This window comes from Haliotis asinina, chromosome 3 (genome assembly GCF_037392515.1).
Source record: "Haliotis asinina isolate JCU_RB_2024 chromosome 3, JCU_Hal_asi_v2, whole genome shotgun sequence".
In the NCBI taxonomy this organism is placed as follows: Eukaryota; Metazoa; Mollusca; class Gastropoda; order Lepetellida; family Haliotidae; genus Haliotis; species Haliotis asinina.
In genome coordinates this window covers 84,428,298-84,448,202 of record NC_090282.1, presented here as the reverse complement: position 1 = coordinate 84,448,202, position 19,905 = coordinate 84,428,298, and the positions used below count along the sequence as shown (strand labels likewise).

The 19,905-nt window shown below is 41.7% G+C and overlaps 1 protein-coding gene across 1 annotated transcript; it reads right to left on the bottom strand.

The window, feature by feature from the left end:
- Positions 1–6,120: 6,120 nt before the first annotated feature.
- LOC137279103 (uncharacterized) lies at positions 6,121–18,430 on the bottom strand. The gene is made up of 4 exons (XM_067811579.1): positions 18,307–18,430; positions 13,195–13,812; positions 12,499–12,655; positions 6,121–6,424 (listed from the first exon to the last, which is right to left on the bottom strand). The coding sequence occupies exons 1-4, from the start codon at positions 18,428–18,430 to the stop codon at positions 6,121–6,123; spliced, it is 1,203 nt and encodes a 400-aa protein (XP_067667680.1).
- Positions 18,431–19,905: the final 1,475 nt, after the last annotated feature.

The following is a 19,905-nucleotide window of genomic DNA, read 5'->3' as shown; positions in this document are numbered from 1 at the left end:
TACTGTCTGCACTCGTTTACATCGAATACGGACACAGCAGTGAAGTGACATCAGCTGGCCGTTTCAGCTGGTTCTCATGGTAGCATCTGGAGTTGCTCATTTGTGACGTCTGAATAGTCTGAATACGCGGTGAATAGTCTTTCAGTTTCCGGGAATCTAATTCCATTTAATCATGTTTTTCAACCAATCAGATTACAGAACACAGTAACGTTTGGTTTACAATTGGGATTACTGTTTCCCGGTGACGCAAAAATACCAGTAATTCTGGAGTCGCTCTCGATAACGTTTAGTCCCAAATGTAACAGTTGTACCATTTGACTACATTTTAAATGGCTTGTGTGCATTTGTAGCCCTCAGTCTTGATAGCCGATTCTAGCTTGTCAGGGGGTACATAATCTGAACACTTCTTGATATGGACTGCACTACCTATTGTCTGACTTCCATTTCAGTATACTCTCTGGTGTTTGAGTGAAATAGATCACAGACTTTGTGCGCTGACTGTTTGTTGCATCACTCTGAGAGTGTGCTTTCGAAACTCAGATGGGATTCAAGCCCGAAATTACAAGAATTTATATTCTACGGAGAAAGTGCAATCACAAAACAAAACAGTTGTTGCTTTTGACAACTCTCATACAAGTGGAAAGTATGAGAACTGACAAGTACTTGTCCAGTTGCCGAATGGGCAGTGCGTCATGGCGATCTGCATCATATTCTACACGTGATCGACCTGGTTTAAGGTCTGATGATCGGGTTGAGAAAAATGGTCCTCTGCGCCAAGAAGCATCGAACAAGGATGAAATCCGACCCAATTGCATAAATATACCATCTGATCTCCTCACGTTCAAGTCCAAAATGTCATCCTTCAGCGCAGCCCTGTCAACGTTTTCGCAAGATGTTTGGTTCTTCCAGTCCTGGTAATGCCACTACCAGTCATTACTGAGAACCATCAGTTGCTGTCTTGATCGGATACGATGGATTTCGAAATTTTTTCTATGGCTACACCACACTCAAGTAACAACGATCTGCCTCACTGAGACAATTACGCGCCGAGCAATCGCTGGTCATCCGCAGGTACGTTCTGGGTGTATCGACGGTCACTTTCTGCTACAATCAGGATACACGTGTCTGCCCTCTGCCGTGGAACACTGTCGGCAACCTCTGGGTAGGTGGTATCGATTCCATGTTGATCGCACTTTGGTTGGCAAAGATGACATTAATCTGGAATGCGTATACGTGCATTCAGTAGCAAAGGTTGTTGTGCTGTCTGATTATGATGTGCAACGATTCTGTCACGATGCTCATACTTTTAAGCACCTCGTGCACACTTGTCCATAACTTGGTTGGCACAGAAAACACTGATTCAGAGGGGTGTAAGTGCATTCAATAGCTAACGTTGTGCTCTCTGATAATGATGTGCACACTTGTCCATAACATGGTTGGCACAGAAAACACTGATTCTGAGGGGTGTAAGTGCATTCAATAGCTAACGTTGTGCTCTCTGATAATGATGTGCACACTTGTCCATAACATGGCTGGCACAGAAAACACTGATTCTGAGGGGTGTAAGTGCATTCAATAGCTAACGTTGTGCTCTCTGATAATGATGTGCACACTTGTCCATAACATGGTTGGCACAGAAAACACTGATTCTGAGGGGTGTAAGTGCATTCAATAGCTAACGTTGTGCTCTCTGATAATGATGTGCACACTTGTCCATAACATGGTTGGCACAGAAAACACTGATTCTGAGGGGTGTAAGTGCATTCAATAGCTAACGTTGTGCTCTCTGATAATGATGTGCATATTGTCCATAACTCAATGCATCTGTCCTTTCGTGGTGAAACTGATGTCATACAGAGCGTACAAAGCCATCGTTTATCGGGTTATTTCGACCTTAAATGTGTAGGGTAATATTTTCCCTTTATCATCCAAAACATATTGTTAGCAAATTTTGAGTGGTATATGTGGTCATTTGTTTGATCGAAAATCACTGGGGTTGGGGTTGGGGTGATGGTCTACGACATGTCCATAGAGGTTGGTCTAAATAAACTAGCGTGACCGACTGATTTTAGCCAAAGTAAGCGTCATCCCAGTTCTGTTAGGTAGAGGTCAGGAGATCCAGTCGGTCATTACAGGACAGCAACGTCACGCTGTCTGCGCAACGTGATGTTTCAATCCTGCATTGGCACACAGGGTAGAACATGATGTCGACCCCCAAACTGAAGCGACGACTTTAGACCCGTGCACGACTGTCAGAGTCCTCCAGATATAACCTCTGAGCAATGTACTGTACACGACTGTACTTCTGTAGCTCAGATGTTGTCAACCACGCCAGACGAACCTAACGTTGACGCGGAAGCAAAATGGGCGTGGCCAGACATACACTAACATTCACCAATCCCTACACTGGTATTCGTTGAGGCGTAAATATCTTGAACGGTAGCAGCAGGGGCGGGGAGTCTGGAAGGGAACCATTGTTTCCCCTTCTGCCCTTCCATTATATGTAGTGCAAAAGCCTTTTCTTCAGGCTCAGATAGACATCTCACTTGGAAGCTTGACTGGCATTTTAGAAGATGCTATTTGATGAACATTAAGACTTCTGGATTTCATCTTCGTTTGGATATAGATGCTTTAAGTGTATCATGAAAGGTACATAATCTGTACAGACATACTGAAGGGTTAAAAAAGTTGAAATCGACAAAGCATCTTCATTAATCGAACAGTTTTACTGAATTTTACTGAATATTTTACTGTAGTACTTTATATGGCGCACATATCCATGTAACTGGTATACTGGTATTTTTTGCCCTCATATGATGTCATTCTCAGCGTTACATCGTACTATCAAAATAAACTCCCAGGGATCACATAGCCCTTCAGCCACTAGGGCTACCGATCGTTGCATTGCAGCTTTCCAGTTCCAGGTACTGGGTTGACTGGGACACACTTTGTCCAAGGTATCTGCACGTTGATCAACCTGCAACTACATGTAGTTGTTTGTACGTATTCGTGTGGTTACCATCTAGTCGTTTATCAACGTATTCGTGGGTTCTTATACTCTAGAGGTTGTGACAACACTGGAAGAGTCTGCTTACAAAGTTGACTACAAGGTATGTCCTAGAATAATGCTTAGTCTCTGAATATATATATATATTTGATAGTAACAAACTAACCCATATAAATTGAAAAGGCGCCCCAGTGAGACCAGAGATTCAGAACCCGAATCTGAGAAAATCTAGGCTTGAGACTATTACATTGCAGAGAGGGCAGTAGGGAAAATAATTTGGTTCAGGGACTGTGAGACAGACCACGTTTTTCCACAGGGTCACAGGTGGGCCTGATCGCCTCAAGATCGCTGGTTCACTAGCCTTGGACAGTTCGCCCGCCGTGCCTCCGAATATCTGTCGGCCAGATTTGTTTGATGCTTCTAGAAACACCATTTTTTGTGAGGGTAAAACTCAAAGGGTAAAACTCAAATGAGTAGAACAAATGACTCGACATGTACGGGTAAATATGATCAAATTTTCGAATTAAATATAAAAGCAATTAATAAAACTTGAAAATCAGACGGTAAATATACTCAAAGGCAAAAGTTTAGTGCAGATAAATTATCGTTTTGTCCTACGTATGTTAATATTTTTTATAATATACTTAATCCATTACCCAAACATGGCTCTGAAGGTAGTATTTGTTCTGCATGCGATCTTCGTGCTTTGAAAACGTTCGTGGAAAAGGGGCACAAAGCGTGTCCTTTCAAAGGTGCGGCTCTGAACCTCGAATCATTGTTTCGACGGCGACGGTCCGAAAAGCATAAATGTGCTTGCATATTCTATGCCACGGCGGGCGGCAAGGTGGCCTGATGGTTAAAGCGTTCGTTCTTCATGTCGAAGACCCTGGTTCGATTCCCCACATTGGTACAAACATGCGAAGTCCATTTCTGGTGTCCCCGGCCGTGATGCTGGAATATTGCAAAAAGAGGCGTAAAAGTCAACTCACTAACTCATTGTCACAGCTAGCTAAAACTGAAAGATGGCGAGGCATTTGAGCGCTTGAAACACCCCAGCGCAACGTTGCACGCAGGATAAAGTGCACAGGAACACTGCTTGTGGACAACAAGACGCAGTCATTGCAGACCTGCACTGAAGTGAAACGCCCACCTGTAACATGCTTGCAATAATCGCTTGATTCGAGCCATCCGTCTGAGCCAAAGATTCCAACCAGCCACGCTGACAGCCCGAAGAGTTCCTGGTGTCAACAGGATATCGCCAAAGACCATTCACAGGCGGCTGGCTGTGGATTCGTGCTAGACGATGTACCAGACGACAAATTTTGATGTGTTCTCTTCACTGACGAGTAAAAATTCATCTTGCATGATAGCTGATGGTCGACCCCAAGTTTACCGGCGACGTGTTGAGCGTTATGTAAGGTACTAGTGTCCTTGAGGCCGACCGTTTTGGCGACGGTGAAGTGATGGTTTCAGATGGGACAACGAGTGCAGCAACGAGATACCATTGCCTGCCATCAATGGAAATTTAGCGGACGCAGGTACAGAGACCAAATCGTTTATCTAGTCGCCATACCGTTCCTCCAGCAAAATGGTCCAGGAATGATCTTCCAGCAGGACATTTCCAGACCTGACATCGCTAGGGTCCTTCCCTATGCCGCTGTATCCCCAGATCTGTCCCAGTTCGATCACGTCCGGGGTGAAATGGAGAGGAGATTGAGACGATGGATAAATCCCCCCAAATGCTTAATTCAGGAACTCTTTCACAGGATGCCATTCCACAAGACCTCTTGCGACATTACATTGGCTCTATGAGGTACATGTGACAAAATATGCATCAATACTCATGGTGGACATAGACGTTATTGACTGTGTCAATTTCATTTGGACCGTTCTCTCACTGTGAGATCATTAGCACGTGTCCACCAGAAAGGTTTAAAATGTCCCTTTAGCAGTCCTAATGTGGACAGTAGTTAATTCACATACCTAACTTCAAGTCCATCACAATATAACTTTTACCTTGGAGTATATATTTTCCTCAAAACATAAATTCTGTTAATACATGATATTAAGTTTACCATCACAAAAGATGATTCATGGTAGCCACAGTAAATAGCAAGCCCTCTAAACATTAGTGCTCACGCGAATGCCCACATCAAAGTCACTGTCTAATGTCTAGAAAGCTCCTGTGCTCCTTTCTTGGTTCTGTATTTATGTTGATGGCTTCAAGGAATCAAACAAGGCCAGATAACTCTCGATCATGCCTTTGCTGCAGTTCAGTCAAAAGCATTTTCAGATAGGCTGCTGTGGTCATAGTTACAAAAGGGACAATACGAGTTCAGCGTCTTTCCACACTTCCCTTTAAGTAGCAGCTTGCCTTGACACAAAGATTCTCTTGTAAGTTATTCTAAGTTTTCTCAAAAGTGTGAGTTTATTTCTACAAAAGGTGAGAAAAATGGATGTCAATATGACGAACGCAACGTTCTGAGTATATTTTTACTTGTGTTGGAGCAGAGACGGTTGTACTGGAACAGGTCAATTTGATCAATACGATTGCACCTGTTATACGTGGATAATCACAATGAATCCCAAACATGCTCACTGATACCAGTGGAAGGTATTGTCTAGTCTTTTCACGTGTAAACGTCACCATGCACGATATTCAATTATAGAGGAGAGCACGTCCTCCATGATGTTTCACATCACCACGCCGGATCCAAATCTGAACACAAAACATTCTCTGTTCCCACGAAGGCTGTTAAACGAACAGTATATAATATGGCATGATACCCAGTCCATTAAAACTGTTTTCGTAATCCGAACTTTGCAATGACTAAACAACCACCAATTATAGCTTGATCTCATTAGTATCACCAAAAGGGCGCTATGGACAGAAAACAATAGACGGGTCATTGCATTCTGTACATAGGCTCTTTTGAGATTTTGAGATCCAGAGATACAGGTAAAAACATTAACATTGTTCAAAGAACGTCGCTATTACTCCTATTATTTGAAAATGCCCTGTGTGATCAATTCGACATGGGATTTTGTTGCATTTTAGCTCTTAGAATAAATGCAGAAAAATCATTTAACAAGAAATCCTGACCCACGAAGAGTCACGTGGCTACGGTCACGTGATTATGGTCACGTGTGTCCTTGTCCTTGTCAGTGCCACGGCACATGGCGAGGACGCACGTGTTGTAGATGCCCTCGAGCCGCGTGACGACGGACAGAAACACAGAGATGTTGACTCTGAAGAAACCGTTGAAGGGGTTGTCGAGGTCGGCGATGATATAACACAGCATGGAGATGGAGATGACGGTGATGATGCACATTGATAGATCCATCCCATATGACTGGGTTTGTACCAGCAACATGGCCATGAAGTTGAAGTAGCCCAGCGTCTCCAGAACTCCCCACCTGGAAGATATCAACACGTTTAGTTATATATCCGCTTACAGGCGTACCTGTCAATAAGCCATGTTGTGTGTACACCTGTGAATCTTCATGTTACGGGAGTAATCCTGCAGTCGAATGTAAAGTGTGAAAACCTGTGTTTTTCGCTTTTACCTTTATCACTGTCCCTTGTCCAATACCAGCCTGTTTGCTTGAAACCCAGTCATATTTTGGTTACACTTAATTTACGTTGAACAAAGTCAAAATGCAGAAACGTATCCGGTACCCTAGGGTACAGGCCCTGAAGTATATATATCCAAGAAAGCCCACGCAAGTCTAGAAAATGTGGCAAGTCTAGATTTCCATAGCTTCTGAAAATGAAGAAAGTCTCAGGGCTCCATGTCATCATATTATTTTTTTTCACTATGAACGTTTTTTCAGTAAAATATGTTCATTTCAGAGACTAGCTGTTAGTCTACCGGTACCCTAACCGTGGTACGAATAAATACCAAACTAAAAACCGAAATCGTATGTCAGTGGTTCAAGAATATGTTGAAAATCCATTTGCCACAGGGCAAGTGACTCCAAGAAAGTAACTTGTCCTGACTAATTTGCCACTTGCCCTGATTTTGTGATAACATGCTTGATGTTAATGTTTACTGGACTAATTATCGAAGAGTGATAATTTCACTCTCTACTAGCTCTCCTTTATTATTATTGCGAAATTATAGCTTCATTATGAGCAGATATGAAATGAAATCTAAGAATATTTGCAGTTTCAATCCATCAGTGGAAATTATCTAGTAGTCCACGGACATGTAAGACACCATGACCTGATTGCCCTAAATGAAACTGACTTGTCCCGGGCGTCGAGCGATGGGAAGTAAGTCGTTGCCGCCGTTCGCGTATTATTTGTTACTGTGAGTGCTCGTTTATTATTAATGCACGCATCTAATACAATATTTGGATAGTTCCGACATAACAGCTTTCTACATTTCTGTATTTTGATTTTGTCAAGGGTACGTTTCTGTATATAGAAACTCTTTCAGAAACAGTTCAAGTCCCAGTGTTAACCTTTTACACCAACAGTTCAAGTCCCAGTACTGACCTTATACACCAACAGTTCAAGTCCCAGTGTTGCCCTTATACACCAACAGTTTAAGTCCCAGTGTTGATATTTTATACCAACAGTTCAAATCCCAGTGTTAACCTTTTACACCCACAGTTCAACTCCCTGTGTTGACCTTTTACACCTACAGTCCCAGTCCCAGTGTTGACCTTATACACCAACAGTTTAAGTCCCAATGCTAACCTTAAACACCAACACTTCAAGTCCCAGTGTTGACCTTTTACACCAACAGTTCGAGTCCCAGTGATGACCTTATACACCAACAGTTCAAGTCCCTGTGTTGCCCTTATACACCAACAGTTCAAGTGCCAGTGTTGATCTTATACACCGAGAGTTCAAGTCCCAGCGTTAACCATATACACCAACAGTGCAAGTCCCAGTGTTAACCTTTTACACCAACAGTGCAAGTCCCAACGTTAACCTTATACACCAACACTTCAAGTCCCAGTGCTGACCTTATACACCAATAGTTCAAGTCCCAGTGTTGATCTTATACACCAACAGTTCAAGTCCCTGTGCTGACCTTATGCACCAACAGTTCAAGTCCCAGTGCTGACCTTATGCACCAACAGTTCAAGTCCCAGCGTTAACCTTACACACCAACAGTTCAAGTTCCAGTGTTGGCCTTATACACCAACAGTTCAAGTCCCAGTGTTGATCTTATACACCAACACTTCAAGTCCCAGTGTTGACCTTATACACCAACACTTCAAGTCCCAGTGCTGACCTTATACACCAATAGTTCAAGTTCCAGCGTTGACCTTACACACCAACATTTCAAGTTCCAGTGTTGGCCTTATACACCAATAGTTCAAGTTCCAGCGTTGACCTTACACACCAACAGTTCAAGTTCCAGTGTTGGCCTTATACACCAACAGTTCAAGTCCCAGTGCTGACCTTATACACCAACAGTTCAAGTCCCAGTGTTGACCTTATACACCAACACTTCAAGTCCCAGTGCTGACCTTATACACCAATAGTTCAAGTTCCAGCGTTGACCTTATACACCAACAGTTCAAGTCCCAGTGCTGACCTTATGCACCAACAGTGCAAGTCCCAGTGTTGATCTTATACACCAACAGAGAGAAAATGACCGGTCTTCTCACAAGCGGGCGAAGTGAGCAAAGGTTGCCAGCGTACTTCGCTCGCTTCGGTTCGAAAAATATTTTTCAGGTCCTGATATAATCGCCGCCATCATTTCCACACTGAGTTGTGCTCACAGATTTCCAATCCCATGTTTAATAATTACTCACGTGAAATATATTTTATTCAACATTTCTGGTATGTATCAGATCGCTCTTCGCCTCCATTCCCCTCCTGCCAGCTTCCTGTTCAATATTTTTCGAACGGAACTAAGGGAAGTACGTCGCCAACTGTTGCTCGCTTTCTTCGCATATAAGAAGATTGTTATTTTTCTCTCAAGGAATACGTATATATGTTAAGCTGTATTAAACAAAACTCACTCTCTATTTAGTCCTAATCCAACCACAAAACAAGTAGATAAAGGCTGTAAAACAAGATAAGTGGCTTCAGCTATCCAGCAGTTTATTTCCTCTTTACGTCGAGTTACGTTCGCGTTACAGCTCTTCAGATTTAGTCGATCATGTCTTCCTGTTGGTACTATAAATATCTTACTGAAAGAAATATGTTCTTGACTGTGTTAAATCAATGTCATTTTCCACTCCTTATGTTCAAACACCGATCAAATCGAAGAGGTCATAATTTCGTGTCTCCGGTTTTCGCGGCAAAGGATAAACTACTTCTGAACAGTGTACACAAAATATAGTTTGTTCTTCCTGTTGCTCGAACAAATACGTATAACTAATTGAAGTCATCATTGGATAGAAAGTTAATCACCTGAATCAACTCAATATTAGTTTAGGTGCTATTAATACACGAGTTGACAAAGACACGGTCATTACTGCCCACTCCTTGTGAAGTACTAGTGTGTCAGTACCGTGTGTCAGTACCGGCCTTACAACCCAGCATACAATCCTGCACTAATCAATGCAGACCGAACCACGCCATATTGACTTCTCGTGTAGGATTTGTAAGCCATTTTGCTTTGCAAATGCTGTGTTGTAGAATATTTTTATTGTTTGTTTGGATAATCTGGGGACCTAAGGCTATTCTGTACGAGGCATTTTACACCGAAAACCTTTTAGCCATGGTAGTGTTCTAGGACCCAGTTATTGTTGTGTTTCATTAGAGGTAGCGATCATCACCCGAGTCAACGAGTCATGTTCACTCGGGTTCACACAGATATACGGGAACGTGGTTCCAGGAAAATGAAGTCAATCATTAACATCAGTATTGATTATTGTAAGTAAACACATCACATATTCTGAACGCACAGACAGAAACTTTTAAGTGCCACTGTATCACTATTTTCACATTTGCCTTGTGTATTGTCATAGAAGATATGTGACTGTTATCGGTGCGTTTTTCAATCTTTATTAATTTACGTATTGCCTCTTAAATATGTTTGATTTTGTTATTGTCTTTTAAATATGTTTGATTTCTTTAGTATCTTCGTAATACTTTGATATTCTTGCTGTCTCTTAAATACTTTTGTTTTTAAATATGTTTGAAATGTCTGCAAACCATGGTAGAAACACTTGTAAGCTCTGGATGGGGATCTGAAGGCATATAATTTCGTTAAAAACAAACATTTATATAGAAAGGGAGCCCAGTTAAACTGGACTTGCATGTTTAGAGAAACAGCATTACATTAAGTACTGGATGGATCTTATAATATGGATCCGGGACGAAACACGTCAACCCATCACCTCGCTGGCAGGCATTCGAGGCAGTCGAAGGAAGTTCAGTCGCAGTATTAATCGTTGCACTCCTCCAATGAGTCATAACAAACCCTAGTGGGAGGTCGCGTCAGGTAACCTTTGAGATTGACCAATCAGAACATAGCCTACCAAATCGCAACGGTTGACATTCGCACATACCTTTTTAACATTTACCTCGGTTTGTACCCGTAAGATTCCGAATGCTATTTTCCGTACGATCCCTTCCGGGCAATGTACGTGGAGCAAGGCTCAACAGTGAGTAAACATTCGCTGAAAATAGCGTTTTGTCAACATTCAAGGACTTCAGCTTCTGGAAATATTAGTATAATGGTAACCATGTTAACAGATACCACAGTGTGTATATGCTGCAGGTCAAATATCTGTTTATGCGAATTTCCGTTAGTTGAGAGGCCAGTGTCAATGACCGTGGAATTTTGTAAGTCCCGCCGAACCCTTAACTGTACTAAACCGTTTTGCCACTGGTTAAATCCTTTCGGCCGTCACGCATTTGATTGGACGGTCATAGGTCGGCCAAAGGTTACGTGACGCGACCTCCAACTGGGGTTTGTTAGGCCCAGCGTAGGTGTGTTAGGAATAATACTGAGACAAAGTTAACTTAGAATGGCATTTGAGGCAGGCAGTTCAGCATGCACTCATGCACACAAAGCGTAGTCTAGTGGTTGACACGCTGATTGGCGCTGATTTACTCCTAGAGTAAATTGTGTTAAATGACCATTGAAACTCGGGTGAAAATGAAGTGTGCAAGCCAAGCGCTGACAACCATGCCAGACTAAACTCAGTGCGTTTCTAGGGTTTCAGTCCAAGCAAGCCACAATATTCACTGTGTGGCCTCTCAGGGAATTACTCGATTACCAACTGTAGATGTTTTGTTTATGTCGAAAAGGAAAAACAGGACAGGCAAACAGGAGCAGCGATGTGCTTATCACAAAACACAATGTTCAGGCGCCCAAGCATGTCTATCAATATCCACACTATCGCAATTATCAGTAGTGTGCTTGGGTAAATAAAGCAAGTTTGGGCTATGGCGTCAGTTAGTTATTCTCCGGAGGCCTTTGACTAGGGAGAATCATATCACCATTAACGACCCAGCAGGACAGACTGCCAGGTCAATAAAACTAAAGTGGGTACTTAAGAGACAATATCACACGCTTCTTGGCATGTACAACCAGGCATGAAATAGGCATGGAAAGGTGTGGAATTGAAACGTTCTTTGTAGAGAAGAGGGTTCAAAACCATGCCTTAAAAACATATGCAATATATACAACATACACATACAATGAGTGTCTTTTTCGTACCAGGTAGACAAACACGAAAACCTGCAGGTATCATTTACCACGACGACAGAAAAATCTACAGAAACGTAGGTCTTTGTGGACCCTGAAGACAAACGTATCTACGGAAACATAGGTCTTTATGTACCTAGAAGACAAAAATGTCTAGTCAAACCTAGGTCTCTTTGTACCGCGAAGACAAAAATATTTGTGGAAACCTAGGTCTTTCTGTACCGTGAAGACAATATGAACGAAAACCTTGGTCTTTCTGTACTGTGAGGACAAACATATCTGCGGAAACAGAGGTCTCTGTGTACCGTGAAGAAACAAATATGTACCGAAACCTAGGGGTTTATGTATCCTGTAGAAAAAAATATGTGCGAAAGTCTGGGTCTTTATGTACCGTAATAATACCGGTATCTTCGTAAGCCTGGGTTTTCTGGACTGGATAGACAAAATGCCAACGGAAACCTTGGCCTTCCTCAGCCATGCAGACAACAGCATTTACGGAAACATGGGTATTTATGTACCGTGAAAGTAAACAAATCTTATATGCTTTGGTTCTACGTACCGTGGAGACCAAAATATGTACGGAAACCAAGATCTTTCTATACCGTGAAGACAAAACTATCCATAGAATCCAGCGTCTTTATGTATCGTGGAGACAAAACTGGACTCTAAAACCTACATCATATATTCCCCCCATCTCCATCTAAAAGATGTGTCAAATCAATAGATGCTGCATCACATCCCAGTTGCCTGTATAGACGCCGTACGTCTGTTGTCTGCAAATATACAGCTTCTGTAGCTTGAGGTAGGCACTTTACTTCACCAAGAAATACTTATGGCAATCTATCTGTTACCACGGTTACTTACATAACAGGGTTGAGTCTCTGCGTATGGGGGCATTTCAGTTCAAAGCGATATACTTGAGCTGATATCAGTTTTATAGCCTGCTTGCGCAACACAGCGTCGTTCTGCGATGATACCATTGAATACTCTGACGCCAGAACCAGGATGAGGTCTTGGAATGCTGTAAACATTTAGTTAAAAAGACAAATTTATTGCACAGAAATGTATGATGTTAGTAAGCATTTGCATGTTATTTGGCTCATTGACATTGGGGTCTGTAGATGTCGAGTCCAGACCAGATGGAGCAGTATTTTATAGCAACAATCAACCGACAACCAAGTTTTGGGTTATACATCGGGACACCAGATAAATATGATTCAGTGCCCACGAACAACGGGAAAGGGGCGACCAGTTGTGGAGAAGGTAAAGTACGCCCAACTATTTAAAAATGAAATATCATGAATATATTATCAGTCTGTGAATTATCACTGTTGAGTTTATTTAAACGGATCGATTTTAATATCAGTTTGCTGTAATGGCGTTATAGAGGTATAGAGGTGCACAATTCATGAATCCGTTTCGTGGATTGCCGAATTTGTGGGGGCCATGAACGTGTAATATATTGAACGTAATCTCCAAGGGCTAATTGTGAATATATATTTTTTAAAACATAATTACTTACAAATGGAACAAAAAGTCTAAATATTCCTTCAGTTTTACCTTCTTTTCCTGCGTCGTAGTCAAGACATGGCTGCGTGCCCAGTACATCCTCCACCATGGTAATGATTTCACCCTTGATGACTCTTAGGATCTCCAGTTGTGTCTTTGGACTGGGAAATTGCATCCGTGACACAAGGGAGATAATTCGGTTCATGGTATTCACTTCCTCGCTGATACACCTGTCGGTGTCCAGATGGCGAGTGAACACCGCCTGAAAGGCAAACCCGAAGGATATGGCGTACACCATCCCCGCCGGAACAAGGAAACACGCGATGCCATCATTGATATTCGGGGCCTTGGGAAAGGCATCCTTCGGCCAAAATCCTTCTAGAATCAGACTGTGCGTGAATAAAGTGAGGGGACAAAACGCGAGCGACATCGTTGCGGGCGTCACGATTTTAACTAGCTCTTTGAATGTATTTGTCTGGCTGGTGAGAGTTGTGAGGACCTTCTTGTCCTCCACTGATAACAAAGGTTTTACGCAACATTCCTCCCCGTATGTGTTCTTGGTGAATCGTCCTTTGGAGACATCCACAGTTGAGTTGCTCCCTAGACATCTCGGCAAAAGCAGTCGAGCGATTTCTCCACCATGGGTGTGCATCCATAGGATTATCAAAGCTGTGTTGGACAAGAAAGACGACAATTAACATACACCTAATACGTTTTGCTGTTCAGTTAACCAGCACTCATGGAACTATAGCCTGTCGTTATAGTCGCCATGTCACTACCCAGGCCCCCAAAACAAACTGATTACATATACAGGGACATCAGACAGTACACTTGGCATTGTCAGATGGTAGATGGGTCTAGATTGTCGAAGCTCTCTTATCGCCAAAATAGTCTAAGTGACACACATTCAATTTGACATTCGTGGCGCCAAGAGAACTTCGAAAGACTTCTAGAACTTCTTAGAAAGAACTTCTAGACCAAGGGTCCCGTTCCACAAAGCGATTGCAGTGTTAAGGTGATCGTAACTCCCATACTTTAACATAGACTTGGACTGTCGTAACTCCCATATATTAACATAGACTTACAACTGTCGTAACTCCCATACTTTAACACAGGCTTGGACTGTCGTAACTCCCATACTTTAACATAGACTTGGACTGTTGTAACTCCCTTACCTTAACATAGACTTGGACTGTCGTAACTCCCATACTGTAACATAGACTTGGACTGTCGTAACTCCCATATATTAACATAGACTTACAACTGTCGTAACTCCCATACTTTAACATAGACTTGGACTGTCGTACCTTCCATACTTTAACATAGACTTGGACTGTCGTAACTCCCATATATTAACATAGACTTGGACTGTCGTAACTCCCATATATTAACATAGACTTACAACTGTCGTAACTCCCATACTTTAACATAGACTTGGACTGTCGTAACTCCCATACTGTAACATAGACTTGGACTGTCGTAACTCCCATACTTTAACATAGACTTGGACTGTCGTACCTTCCATACTTTAACATAGACTTGGACTGTCGTAACTCCCATACTGTAACATAGACTTGGACTGTCGTAACTCCCTTACCTTAACATAGACTTGGACTGTCGTAACTCTCATACTTTAACATAGACTTGGACTGTCGTAACTACCATACTTTAACATAGACTTACGACTGTCGTAATTCCCATAACATAACATAGACTTGGATTGTCGCAATTCCCATATCATAACATTGACTTACGACTGTCGTAGTTCCCATGCCATAACACAGACGTAGGGTGTCGTAACTCCCATGGTATAACATCGACCAACGACTGTCGTAACTCCCATACTTTGAGGAACGGGACTCAAGAAAGACATATTCGACATAGAATTAGGTACTGTTTCTAAACGCACGTACTAAATGATACACATTTACTGTAACAAGGGATTGCAAGTTTCAATCCGATCACCTTGTTGTGACTCCTAGATCTCCGGACAACACCACTTTTGATCCCGCTTTGCATTGTATGAGAGGAAAATGATAAATTGAAGTCGAACTATATGGTAACTCGGAGAGGTGATTCTTGAAGAGTGAAACATAGACCACACTTGAAACATACAAACCGTTGCCAAACGTACCTAGGTTTAACAATGTGCTACAGTTAAGGTCAAGCACAGAGACGTGTTACCCAGGTGAAATACATGTATATCGCGATCGAATGGCCATTTCGTGTATCTTCCAAATGCTTCATATTTCAGACACCACAGCTGTTTCGCGCTTGCATATTTTTACATCCTGGTTTCTTAGGATATGTTTTACTGAATGGACCGTTTGAATCTTAAACCAATCACTTATTGATGACTTATAAATCGGAATAATTAAAGGTACGTTTTCAAATTCTGACATTGAAAAGTCAAGGAAATCCATTTCCACGAAGTAACCGAAACGTATGCAAACCTCTTCCTATCTAGTCAGATTACAGGTTTTACATTCGGTAGGGGAATTAACCTCTGTCAGTTGAGGAGAGATGAGTCGATCCATCTTAAACAGACTGAAATATGTTTGACGGTAGCTAAATATTTTTGTCTAAATCAAGTTCACATTCCATCGACGTTTCGTGAAAATGTTATCCCAACAGATAAAATTAGATGAATTTCTGAATTTACGCCCACGTAATGTAACTTATATATTGACGACAAAGAGAATAGTTAAATGAAGTGCTATTGTCGTAACTCATCGACATATATCAGGTATCATATACTGTGAAAGTTTATAACCAGGTATGACATCAATTCCCTGTTAAACAATATTACTAACCAGTCCAGGACTGCAGCACTAATGCAGTTTAATAATACGTCAACACACTTCTCAATAGTTACCCTTTCAGTATAGAAACACATCGATTGCAAATGTTTACCGAAACTAACAGTGTATTGAATTTATATGAAACACATCGGACCAATTTCAATAGACATGCATTCTTAAACAAACACTTTCGAAACCGTACCGAACGTTATGAAACGAAAGAGTCCTATAGATGAATTCACTGTTCCATTACCCAAGTACACATAAATCAATGAACTTGGGTACTGGGCCTAGATTTTCGAAGTTCTCTTATCGCCAAGATGGTCGTAAGTGCCATACATTAACCTTCGCTTACGACTATCTTAGCGCAATGAGAGCTTCGAAAATCTAGACCCTGGGCCCCGTTCCACAAAGCGATCTTAGCGCTACGACACACCTAAGTCTACGTTAAAGTAAGCCATCATCTTAGCGTTTTGGTTGCTTTGAGGAACGGGACCCTGGGGTCTTAGTTTGACCTTTGCCTTGAATCTGCTCAGTAGACAGCTGGCTCGGCCTCTCAAACTGCCAATTCATGTATGTCAAGTATTTCCCCAGACACAAATCGCGTCCTTGATAAACGTCATGAAATATTGCCATTTGATTAAATGGTAGCGTGGTTCTGGTCGGTTTAATGATATCGGGTAGGTGATTCTTTAGCAGTAATAACCAAGATGCCAAGGATAACAGCAATATACGGGATGAATGGCTCTAGTCACACCGGATCCTATTCAAGTCATCATTAATTATGGAGCAGGGTACAAAGCTTCATCCATCTACCAACTAGGACCTAATGTTAAGCAAGGCTGTTTCGTTAATTAAGCCGCACTCGTCAAGTTATAGAGTCGACCTGTCACGGCTTGTTCACCCATGCTGTATTCGGGTGTCGATATTTATGGTAATGGGGCTATTTATTTGTTCACCGCCCGGGTGTTATCGACACAACGTGTTATATCAGGTCATTTCCTTATGGTCAAAGACCAAACCCAACAACATTCCCTTGCCCACGGTATGTTAGATTGATTGAAATATAAACCTTTTAAACATCATTGGGTTTAAATTAACTACCCCTGAATAGTGTCATTATACATATATGTACAAGTATTTGGCAATGACTTTGGAGCAAAGTCTCAAGTGAAACCACGTGTCTGACGTTTTGAACTTATATAAGATTACTATACAACGTTTCACTTGTACTACAACCGTGTATAGTGATCTTACCAAAGTTCAAAACGTCAGACAGGTGGTTTCACTTGCACTACAACAGTGTAAGATCACTATATACGGTTGTAGTGCAAGTGAAACCACGTGTCTCACGTTTTGAACTTTGGTAAGACCATTATACACGGTTGTAGTGCCGATACATTAGTTGACAGAACCAATCGGAATTGGAAAAACGCAGTTGTGGATTTCTTGCAGGCTAGTTGTCATATTGGAAACGAATATAGGGTAGTTTGAGAATGACTTGTGAACTCAACTCACTCAACTCAACTCATTCCCGGAAGGAGTCCCGAGAGACCTATGATCATGACTAGAATGACATGGAATGGTAAGTTTTCTCGACAGCACGGGTATAGGAGTGTTGGAGTAGGTATCGCCAGTGACTGACATGAACCCAGCTGTCAGGTTATTCACGGCAATACACTCCCACGTTACGTCAGGAATCACTTACCAGCTGTATGCCAAGCCCAACAAAACACGAAGTAGAATTATTCAATGTTATAAAGTTATTTGCGGAAACGAAGGCAGGGATTTACAAGAGAAAGGAATCCCAAAACTCAAAGTGGACTCAAAGAAATACCCAACATATTCGCTAGACTGCGGAAAGGCTGATGTAAAGGAAAGAATGCACCTGAAAACTTCCACATATAATCATCAACCAAATTTACTAGGAAACCAGTGGATGAAATATCTCTCCTTGTCTAAAACAAACCACAATAAGGGAAGCGAAAAGGGGCAGACTTACTAATTGTATGCAACTGTTCCCACAGTTTCTATAATTGTAGGCAATTGCTCCTACAGTTTCTATAATTGTAGGCAACTACTCCTACAGCTTATATAATTGTAGGCAACTATTCCTACAGTTTCTATAATTGTAGGCAACTACTCCTACAGTTTCTATAATTGTTGGCAACTGTTCCTACAGTTTCTATAATTGTAGGCAACTGTTCCTACAGTTTCTATTCCTACAGCTGAAGATACAGTTTACTACGCTGATTAAAAAAACAACTTACGATGAAAGATACTGATTTAATGAATTCATAATTATATATCTGGATATCAACTGCTAGGCTGACACCTGTCGACAAGAGAATCATACACTCACCCACATAGCCGGCCCCCAGCACGAGAAGCGGGGGGGCCAGTATCTCGGCTGTGCTTGCCTCCCTCATGTCCGTCGTCCTGTCCATGTCGTTCGTCAGGGGACTGTTGTTGGCACACAGTTGCATCCTGCACAGATCACGTAGTCACAGAACAGTCACAGAAATCACACAACAAACCCAAATAGTGTGTCCATCATATGCATTCACCCAGGAGAGTAAGAGTTCTAACGAATAGTCCAGGTGGGCAATGCGCAGTGATCGCCGGCGTCAACTACGGCGTGCGTACCCACTGCAGCAGGGGATTGGTGACTAGGGTGGAGTTTCGTGAGAAGTCAATACAGACAACACAACGGTAAAACATAGTCGTTGTTTGATCTCATGTGAATGTTTGGGAACTTCATTTGATCAATAGCTAATGTTTGGGAACTTTATTTGATCAATAGTTAATGAATGGGGACATTGCTTATTCACAAGAAACTGTTGTTTTCACGGGTTTCTGATTTTTCTATTATGGTCAGGACACATCCAGAGATATTTTTGTTTGAATTTCCTTTTGGTGACTGACACACTTGTTTAGGTACAATCGAGTCAAATTGTGCTTGCCCAGAAACTGCTAATGCTTCGCATATTGCATTCAAGGACTGCAAAAGAGTCATGGACACATGGGGGACATATGAAGCATCGGCGACAATGATGATGGACACTATAACCCCGTCGTTGTTCGACAGAAGTGTTTGCTTGTATTTATGACAGAGAGATAAAGCAAACATTCCTTTCCCGGACACCTATTTGATAATGAACCGTAAATACACTTTCATAATATACATGTATTCGGAATCGCACGATCAACTGGTCTTTTAGCATGTGGAAATGGGTTTGTCTTTTCTATAGTTCTATATACAGCAACAGTTTTTTGTTTCATTGTTTGGTATCAAGGTAACTTGTTTCCCTTGTTTTCTTCCATGTTTCCATCATCAGATTTGATTTTAATGAGCATGTCTCTTTACCGGAATGAACCAGAAAGAACATTAATCATCTAGTTTTTCGTTAGAATATTGTAATTTCAAATTGACAGAAAGCAAATTTAAGGCAAATTTAAGATTTCACAAAACTCTCCTAATGGCGGGGTCCATTGCTAGGGGCAGATTTAGCTTTTTGAGAAAGGGGTGCACACTATTGAGAAAAGCGGGGTGCACACTTCATTTCCACCTGAGTTTCAGAAATATCAGGAAGCAAATGGGGGTGTGAGTGATTGTGCGCATCCCTTGCACACGGCACACATATCCCTATTGCTGAAATCCCAGGAAATCTGTGGTTGAGTTTGTAATTGCAATGATGTAGTTCCAACATATCCATGTTTCTAATAATTGAATGAATGGTTACATCAGCGTGAATAGCCTCACATATTGTATCTATGGTTTGTATATAGGCCAATGACCTTTCATGCAATAACACTTTGAACTTTAGACTAGGTTAGACGCTCTCTGCAGTAAACCAAACGTGTAAGGTAAGGCTTGAAACGTGTATGACGTGATGAGACTTAGATTCACATAACCCAGAAGATACACCCTACTACAATAATACGCTAATTCGATCATACC